The sequence below is a fragment of the Dendrobates tinctorius genome, unplaced genomic scaffold (genome assembly GCF_039654945.1).
Source record: "Dendrobates tinctorius isolate UK_male_01 unplaced genomic scaffold, ASM3965494v1 ptg000126l, whole genome shotgun sequence".
Classification (NCBI taxonomy): Eukaryota; Metazoa; Chordata; class Amphibia; order Anura; family Dendrobatidae; genus Dendrobates; species Dendrobates tinctorius.
Window position 1 is genome coordinate 23,772,691 of NW_027361794.1, and position 10,364 is coordinate 23,783,054.

The 10,364-nt window shown below is 46.3% G+C and overlaps 1 protein-coding gene across 1 annotated transcript in view; it reads left to right on the top strand.

The window, feature by feature from the left end:
* LOC141047180 (uncharacterized) overlaps positions 1 to 9,922 on the top strand; it is a 100,851-nt gene extending 90,929 nt beyond the window's left edge. The window contains 3 exon segments of the mRNA XM_073542135.1: positions 7,233 to 8,399; positions 8,401 to 8,721; positions 8,879 to 9,922. Coding sequence (XP_073398236.1) covers positions 7,233 to 8,399; positions 8,401 to 8,721; positions 8,879 to 9,421 — 2,031 coding nt within the window. The 3' untranslated portion in view covers positions 9,422 to 9,922.
* Positions 9,923 to 10,364: the final 442 nt, after the last annotated feature.

Here is a 10,364-nt window from a genome sequence, read left to right on the forward strand (position 1 = left end):
GGGGTATACGGGTATATACAGCGTACACAGAGGGGTCTGCGACCGAAGCTGGGGCTATACGGGTGTGTACAATGTATACAGGGGTCTGCGACCAAAGCTGGGGGTATACGGGTGTGTACAGTGTATACAGGGGTCTGCGAGTGAACCTGGGGGTATACGGGTGTGTACAGTGTATCCAGGGGTCTGCGATTAAAGCTGGGGGTATGCGGGTGTATAGTGTACACAGGGGTCTGCGACTGAACCTGGGGGTATACGGGTGTATAGTGTACACAGGGGTCTGTGACTGATCTGGGGGTATACGGGTGTATAGTGTACACAGGGGTCTGCGACTGATCTGGGGGTATACGGGTGTATAGTGTACACAGGGGTCTGCGACTGAAGCTGGGGGTATACGGGTGTATAGTGTACACAGGGGTCTGCAACTGAAGCTGGGGGTATACGGGTGTATAGTGTACACAAGAGTCTGTAACTGAAGATGGGGATATACATAGTACAAAGAGGTGTCCGCACAAAGGCGGCTCCGCTCTGTATACCCTGTACACACATGGCTCTGCTCAGTACACCTCGTACACACACGGCTCCACTTTGCACACCTCGTACACACACAGCTCCGCTCTGCACACCTTGTACACATACGGCTCCTCTCCGTACACGTTATACACACACGGCTCCGCTCCTTACACCTCGTACACACGCGGCTCCTCTCTGTACACGTTATACACACACGGCTCCGCTCCGTACACACGGCTCCGCTCAGTACACCTCGTACACACGCGGCTCCGCTCCATACACCTCGTACACACGCGGCTTTGCTCCGTACACCTCATATACACGCGGCTCCGCTCCGTACACCTCGTACACACAGGGCTCCGCTCTGTACACCTCGTACACACGGCTCCGCGCCGTACACCTCGTACACACACGGCTCCGCTCCGTACACCTCGTACACACGCGGCTCCACTCTGTACACCTCGTACACACACGGCTCCGCTCCGTACACCTCGTACACACACGGCTCCGCTCCGTACACCTCGTACACACGCGGCTCCGCTCTGTACACCTCGTACACACAGGGCTCCGCTCCGTACACCTCGTACACACACGGCTCCGCTCTGTACACCTCGTACACACACGGCTCCGCTCCGTACACCTCGTACACACACGGCTCCGCTCCGTACACCTCGTACACACAGGGCTCCGCTCCGTACACCTCGTACACACACGGCTCCGCTCCGTACACCTCGTACACACGCGGCTCCGCTCCGTACACCTCGTACACACACGGCTCCGCTCCGTACACCTCGTACACACGCGGCTCCGCTCTTTACACCTCGTACACACAGGGCTCCGCTCCGTACACCTCGTACACACGGCTCCGCTCCGTACACCTCGTACACACAGGGCTCCGCTCCGTACACCTCGTACACACACGGCTCCGCTCCATACACCTCGTACACACACGGCTCCGCTCCGTACACCTCGTACACACACGGCTCCGCTCCGTACACCTCGTACACATGTGGTAGGGGGCTGGGCTAGGGGGGTGGACCACTGCTTACCAGACGAGGCAAAGACGAGACGGAGACAGCTTCCACTTCCACTTGTAACAGTTCCGGATTTATTTGTCGTCCTCTGACGACCACCAAACATGCACCGCAGCGTCTTTACACCACTGTATCACCAGGCCCGGGTACCTATTCTTCAGCTCCAGTAATGCATCTCGCGGATCTTTCACTGGGGGCTGTCCTAGACCAATCTACCCCCAGCGCTTCACCTGCCCGAGGTCGTCTTCGAATCGGTACCCCCGGGGCCTCGTCTGTCCTGCGGTCCGTTGAGTCAGGGTCTCCCCCTGACTGTCTCTTCTCCTTGCCTGTCCTGCAGTCCGTCAGGTCAGGGCCACCCCCTGACTGTCTCTCATTTGTCCGTCCCCCTGGCCAAGCTCTTCTCACTTTCTCCGTCTTCTTCTGAGCTCCTCCCGGGACTAGACTCTCCTGGAGCCCCGCCTTCTTCTATTTATCCCCTCTCACAGGGGAATTTCCCACCCCGGCTCCTATCTCCCCGCCCCCCATGACTATGCAGTTTCTATAGCCCTAAGCTGATGTAAAGTCCTGTACTACTCTCCCCTGCCATCTTGTGGTCATTTCACAGTACTGCACTCCCTTTTCTGTCTTTCCCTACTGTTACCTCTCTAACCTGTCAATCTCTGTCCCTAGTGCACAAACCGTCCCCTCCTTCTACCAGTCACATCTGTCCGTAAAGTCACCTTCCCCACACACACGCGGCTCCGCTCCGTACACCTCGTACACACATGGCTCCGCTCCGTACACCTCGTACACACATGGCTCCGCTCCGTACACCTCGTACACACACGGCTTTTCTACATCCACCCTGTAAACCCCTCTTGACCCCACACATAAACTTCAAAGTCCTGCACACACTGAGGCCCCTGATCATGTGACCTGACCCCTGACTCCTCCCCTCCTGTGACCTCATCACAGGTCCTGTGCGCACAGAGCAGCTGTAGAAATCTCCGGCCTCGGGGGTCTCACCAGACTTCGCTCTTTTCTTGCAGGGGCCGCAGTGGATTTCATCCTGGATCCATAGAGCTGAATAGAGGAGCGATGTTCCTTCACTCTGATGGGAATTGATGGTGACGTTTGTCCAACGTCCACGTTACCGAGTAAATCCCCCCAGGACTGCAGCCGGTAAAGACCCCGATATCCACAGGTGTCCCCTCTAATTGGGGGAAAGGGATAGAAAAGCCTCTTATCCCGAGGGGAAACCCTGTACATGGAGACATCGGCCTCAGATCTCTCCTGTCCTGTTCTTCCAGAAAAGCCTCAAACTTCTGTGTGTGACTCAGAGCTGAGATCTAACGGGAGAGAAGATTCCAGTGCGGGGAAGACGGGAAACCTTCATATAGACGGCCGGTGGGGATGGAGGCAGTGACCGACTCTGGCCAAATCTGTCTCTAGAGCCGCAGTAGAAGATGAAGATGTTGTCCTCATCATGAAGGAGTTATTTCTCATGTCGCGTGTAATGAATATCTCCTGCAGTATTGCTAATGCCGATTCCAGTGCCGGTAATGAGACGAGAATTAGCGTTATGGAAGATGAGTCTATGAGGAACGTGTTCAGCTGCCGACTCCGAGGAGGAAACTGCTTGTTGTCTGTGGCCTAAATATATAGGTTTTATTAGTAGATGTCAGGGAAGAAAACTAAACCCTGTAAGATAATAAATCTCCTCATATGTTTCCCTTATTATCTCCAGTAATTGTATTATTACACAGGATTCTTATGATGTTACATCGGATCATCTTCTTCTCATTCAGGTCTCTACAATATCGGATCCTCTCAGTGAAGATCTTCTACAAAAGAGAATTTTCCTGATTTACCCATCAAGGATGGATATGGACAGAGACAAGATGGCGGAGAGGATGTTACACCTCACCCTAGAGATCCTCTTCCGTCTCACTGGAGAGGTGAGAGATTCTGAGGACGTCACATTACATCATTCTTATCTATGGGAATAACAGATGGACAGAACTGGAGAGGTGAGGACTCTGGGAATGTCTGTAGTGAGATTTATTACTGTGTCTCTCCATAACCAGGATTACACAGTGGTGAAGAAGACCTCTAGTGATCGCTGTCAGGACCCTGTGTCTGAGGGATGGGGAAGACCCCTGAGCCCAATCACGGGGCCTCCACCTCACCCCCTGATCCATGAGGACATCAATGACCAGAAGATCCTAGAACTCATCTACAAGATGATTGAGCTGCTGACTGGAGAGGTGACACTGCTGGGACATTATACTGTAACACTATGAAGGGATCGGGGGGATGACGGTATCATTGTATGTGTCAGGTTCCTATAAGGTGTCAGGATGTCGCTGTCTATTTCTCCATGGAGGAGTGGGAGTATTTAGAAGGACACAGAGATCTGTACAAGAACGTCATAATGGAGGTTCCCCAGCCCCTCACATCTCCAGGTAATAGACAGGACTAAATACACACGGCCTATAATTATCTGTATGTAGAGAATGAATTCAGTCCCTGTATGTGTTTCCTCCAGATCTATCCAGTAAGAGGACAACACCAGAGAGATGTCCCCGTCCTCTTCTTCCACAGGACTGTAACCAAGAAGATCCCAGTGCTCCTCAGGATCATCAGGTAGATGAGAGAAGGTGTCAGGAGATCTCCCCTATGATGTGTAGACGGCTGTGAAGGTCTTGTGCTCAGTCTTGTTTTATCCACCAGTATTATATGTTTTATACTTGTGTAATGAGAACGGTGGAGATGGCAGGATTAGAGCTGATCATAGATGGGACTTCTCCATCTGTCTGTGACTTTTACAATATTTGTTTCAGGGTGAAGATCTGACCCATATTAATACTACAGAGACATATGTGAGGGGTGATGAGTGGTGTAAAGAGGAGATTCCCACATATGACTACCCAGGTGAGTAGTAACCACTGAATGCAGAGAAGTCACAGATTCCTCTCAGTCACCGGCTGTGGCTGCTTTATCGGTGGTGTAGTCCGGCCGTATTACCATGGTCACCATTTTGCCTCTAGACCACAACATTCTCCTCCACCCAAAACTGTTCAAATGACTTTGGACATTGAAAGCCCTTTTCTATAGAACTTACAACCTGGAGGATCCACCTACCCCCTGGGATTAGGAGACGCTGACCGTTACCTGCCCAGATATGTAACTATAAAGCCAAATGACAGCGTATGTAGAATGTGCTGACAAGTTAGAAAATCACTTGATGAAAAATATTATGATTGGCCTATAAGAGAAAGCGGAGGGTAATGATGCTGTTGGCTTCATAGAATCCTGAGATCTAATTTCAGGGCTGAAATCTCATATCCTGAGATCTTGTTACCGAGATCTCCATCTGCGCATGTGCCGCCCCCCAGCAGCCATATTCACAGAGTCCACCACACAGGAGGAAACCACGGACATGCGGGGGGCTCTGGACTTTCACGAAAAGTCAGCAGAGTCTCCCCGCAGCGGCGGACTCTCCAGGCAGCAGCAGCGGCGGACACCCAGAGCAGCGGCAGCAGCATTGGCGGTGGCCACCCCAGGCAGCAGCGCCAGGCACCCCAGCAGCACCAAACACTCGCAGCGGGGCACTGCTCATCGGACACCCCCTCATCCCACCCTGCGGCCTGCAGCATCACTCCCCACTCCTGCCTCCTCCAGCAGTGACCCTGGGACCCCGCTTCACCATAGCAGTAAGACGCATGGATTATAAGAAGCGCCACCATGTTATTAAAAAAAAATATTCCTATTTTTCTCCTCAAAATTTGGGGTGCGTCTTATAATCCAAAAAATACCTCCAACATGTTTTTTTATTCTAGTTCTTTTTGTACAGGTTCATTTTGTATGGTAGTCTGATGATGGTGGGATCGGCCTGCCTCACTTATGTGAGTCTGCAACTACCTGGTAGCCTTTAAAATAAGGTCTCCATTACCTCTGCCAAATGGCTGAGATCTAAATTTAAGACACATCAGCTCTGCACTATTATAAAAAGTTCTCTATGAATGTTTAATCTTTCTTCTTGAAACTCATCTGACAGAAAATATTGGCCCTTACGATAGTTTAGATTGCCAAGAACCACCGAGCCCCATACTCTAATTACCCAGAGAGTTTTCACCAGGATAATAGGAAACAAATGGACCTTACAAATTATTTCCCAATGTCTCTTCAATCCAACAATCCCCTATATATGGTTGTACACTACTTTCTGGGCACATGGTAGGGGTAAGAAAGGAAGGAGCGCCATTTAGCTATTCGCACACAGATCTTGATGGAATAGTTTACACACACGATGTATTGGGAGCACTGTTAGTGATCACCTGGCAGATCAGAAGATGGCCACCATGAGAAGGCTTGGCTCCATCTACTCTATTTTCCAGATCCCAGTGATTGCCTTGCTCATCATCCTTTAACCCCTCTTCATGGATCTGGACTTACACAGAGACCCCTAGGCTTGGACCATGGTGTTACCTGCTACTCTGTGGAGTGAGATGGCAAGAAGAATAGTCAGGTAGTTAGTCATAACCAGGAGGGCAGAGAAAATACAAAATCAGAAGACACAAGTGTAGTCAGTAAGCGGGCTGGGATTACACCAGGAAACAAATACACCAGCTGAGCACAGAGGACTGAACCAGAGGAGAACAAGGCTGTATCTGGCAGATTCCGGGAATAGGCTTCAAGCTTTAGTAGGGTTTGGTGCTTTCTAATTGGCTTAAGCGGGTAGTAGATTGCTACCAGATTGCTGGACAGCACATAAACCCATACTGCCAGGCTGGATGAAACTACTGGTCTCAGGCACCCTAATCTTAGTGGCTGGACAGAGCCAGCGCCACCCAGAGCTTCTGGTTTCGACGTCTCTTCTATTACCAGCAACGCCTGCACAATAAATAAGGCGCTGCTTGGTGATGGAATCAAACATCGCAGGAGCAGATTCCAGTGGAGAGGGGACACACCATCTGCAGATGCCCTAATATAACAAAATTACAGGAAACTAAAGCAGTAGAAATCCCCATAAAGTGACTCCATTATGGAAAATATAACCCTCAGTGAATTATTCTATGGGAGTAGTGACACTTTCCAGAAATTAGCTCGCACTGGATGTTGCAACATGAAAATTGCACATTTGCCATTTTATTATCCAACACATAATGCCCAGATTGTGCTCCAGGAAACACACACCGTAAATTAAGTGGGTTCTTCTCACTATAGTAATGCCAAATATACGGATGCTAAATATGGTTTGGGCGCACTACAAGGCTCAGAAGAGAGTGGATATTTGACTTTGGGAGAGCGGATATTGCTGGATCGGTTTATGGAAGCCATGTTGCTTTTCAAGAGCTTTTGACCCACAAATATTGTGGAAACCTTTTGGTTTTCCTCTGACAGATGATGGACCTTAGTGGTGTCTTGTGTTTCCGTGAGATGAGTAGAAGTTTTATTGGTATAATTTTTACCTATATAACATTGTTTGGTGGCTTTTTATTCCATGTTTGGGAAGCAGAATGAACAAACCATTGAACACCATGATGCGCTGGTTCATGCTATGAGGCTTTCGATTAGACTGTGAACTGTCATTGTCTTGGAGAATAATTCAGTATTTTTAAAAAGCTTGTATTTTTTATGGACAGCTTAAGTAGAAATGTTCAAAAGTATAAAATGTGAAGATATTTTATTCAAAATTATTAATTGGTTTTATTTTTAGCAGATGACTGTACCAGGAGATCAGAGGGAACGCTGACATCTTCAATTTTTAAATCTGATGATCTTGAGATATCACAGGACCCAATTGAAGTTAATGCCATTACTCCAGATATACCATCATCCCTTCATAGCCAAGATCTGTCATCTAATACTTTGAAACAGGTCCCATCTTTTGGTTCATTACCAACTACTAAGAAAAATCAAAGTCACGATATAAGCATTAAAAAATTAATTGATTCTAAAGGAAAGGAGCTATTTTCATATTCAGAATATGGAAATAGTTTTCTTGAAAAGACTTGTCTTACACATGAAAAAATTCACATAACAGACAATAGATTTTCCTGTTCACAATGTGGGAAATGCTGTACAAAGAAATCACATTTGGATAAGCACCAAAGAACTCACACAAGGGAGAAACCTTTTTGCTGTTCAGAATGTGGGAAATTTTTTAACCAGAAATCAGATTTGGTTAGGCACCAAAGAACTCACACAGGGGAGAAGCCTTTTTCCTGTTTAGAATGTGGGAAATGTTTTGTGAGGAAATCATCTCTTCTTAGTCACCAAAAAACTCACACAGGGGAGAAGCCTTTTTCATGTTCAGAATGTGGGAAATGTTTTAACCAGAAATCTAATTTTGTTACACACCAGAAAACTCACACAGGAGAGAAGCCTTTTTCATGTTCAGAATGTGGGAAATGTTTTAACCAGAAATCTAATTTTGTTACACACCAGAAAACTCACACAGGAGAGAAGCCTTTTTCATGTTCAGAATGTGGGAAATGTTTTAACCATAAAGGGAATCTTGTTACACACCAAATAACTCACACAGGGGAGAAGCCTTTTTCATGTTCAGAATGTGGGAAATGTTTTAACAAGAAATCTAATTTTGTTACACACCAGAAAACTCACACAGGAGAGAAGCCTTTTTCATGTTCAGAATGTGGGAAATGTTTTAACCAGAAATCTAATTTTGTTACACACCAGAAAACTCACACAGGGGAGAAGCCTTTTTCATGTTCAGAATGTGGGAAATGTTTTAACCAGAAATCTAATTTTGTTACACACCAGAAAACTCACACAGGAGAGAAGCCTTTTTCATGTTCAGAATGTGGGAAATGTTTTAACCATAAAGGGAATCTTGTTACACACCAGAAAACTCACACAGGGGAGAAGCTTTTTTTCCTGTTCAGAATGTTGGAAATGTTTTAGCCAGAAATCAGATTTGTTTAAGCACCAGAAAACTCACACAGGGGAGAAGCTTTTTTCCTGTTCAGAATGTTGGAAATGTTTTAGCCAGAAATCAGATTTGTTTAAGCACCAAAGAACTCACACAGGGGAGAAGCCTTTTTCCTGCTCAGAATGTGGGAAATGTTTTATCCAGAAATCAGATTTGTTTAAGCACCAAAGAACTCACACGGGGGAGAAGCCTTTTTCCTGTTCAGAATGTGGGAAATGTTTTAACAAGAAATCTAATTTTGTTACACACCAGAAAACTCACACAGGGGAGAAGCTTTTTTTCCTGTTCAGAATGTTGGAAATGTTTTAGCCAGAAATCAGATTTGTTTAAGCACCAAAGAACTCACACAGGGGAGAAGCCTTTTTCCTGCTCAGAATGTGGGAAATGTTTTATCCAGAAATCAGATTTGTTTAAGCACCAAAGAACTCACACAGGGGAGAAGCCTTTTTCCTGCTCAGAATGTGGGAAATGTTTTATCCAGAAATCAGATTTGTTTAAGCACCAAAGAACTCACACAGGGGAGAAGCCTTTTTCCTGTTCAGAATGAGGGAAATGTTTTGCACATAAATCACATTTTGTTACTCACCATAAAACTCACACAGGCGAGAAACCTTTTTCCTGTTCAGAATGTGGGAAATGTTTTAACCAGAAATCAGATTTGGTTAGTCACCATAGAACCCACACAGGCGAGAAGCCTTTTTCCTGTTCAGAATGCGGGAAATGTTTTACCCAGAAATCAAATTTGATTAAGCACCAAAGAACACACACAGGGGAGAAGCCTTTTTCCTGTTCAGAATGTGAGAAGTATTTTAACTGGAAATCAGATTTGTTTAAGCATCAAAGAACTCACACGGGGGAGAATCCTTTCTCCTCTTCAGAATGTGGGAAATGTTTTGTGAGGAAATCATCTCTTCTTAGTCATAGTAACATAGTAACATAGTTTTGAAGGCTGAAGGAAGACCTTATGTCCATCTAGTTCAGCCTATTTTTAGTGCAGCTGTTCTGCATTGTTGATCCTGGGGAAGGCAAAAAACCCACAGAGTAGAAGCCAATTTTCTCCATAGGGAAAAAAATTCCTTCCCCTAAGCTGGGTCAACCATCTACCTATAATATTCTGTTATTCGTAACCTTCTATACTGTTACTCACAAGAAAAGCATCCATTCCTTTCTTAAATTCATTCAGTGAGTTGGCCATCACCACTTCCTCAGGAAGAGAACTCCAGAGCCTCACTGCTCTTACCGTGAAGAACCCTCTTCTATGCTGGTGCAGAAATTGTCTTTCCTCCAAACGAAGAGAATGCCCCCTTGTTCTTGTCACAGTCCTTGGTACAAACAGTTCATTGGAGAGATCTCTGTATTGCCCTCTGATATACTTGAACATATTTATTAGTTCTCCCCTAAGTCTTCTCTTTTCTAGAGTAAATAGACCTAATTTTGATAACCTTTCTGGGTATTGTAGTGAACCAACTCCATTTATCATTTTAGTAGCCCGCCTTTGAACCCTTTCAAGTTCAGTAATGTCTTTCTTGAGCATCGGCGTCCAAAATTACACACAATACTCCTAGTGTGGTCTGACGAGTGATTTGTACAGAGGGAGAATTATGTTTTCATCTCGTGTCCCCAGACCTCTTCTAATGCATACCATGACCCTATTTGCTTTGGTGGCAGCTGCCTGACACTGGGCACTCCAATTTAGCTTCTTATTGACTAAGATGCCTAAGTCTTTTTCCATGCCTGATTTCCCCAGCAGTTTCCCATTTAGTAAGTAATTGTAGCATCTGTTTCTCCTTCCCATGTGCATAACCTTACACTTATCTGTGTTAAACCTCATTTGCCATTTTTCAGCCCAATTCTCCAATTTACTCAAATCTGTCTGTAGTTGC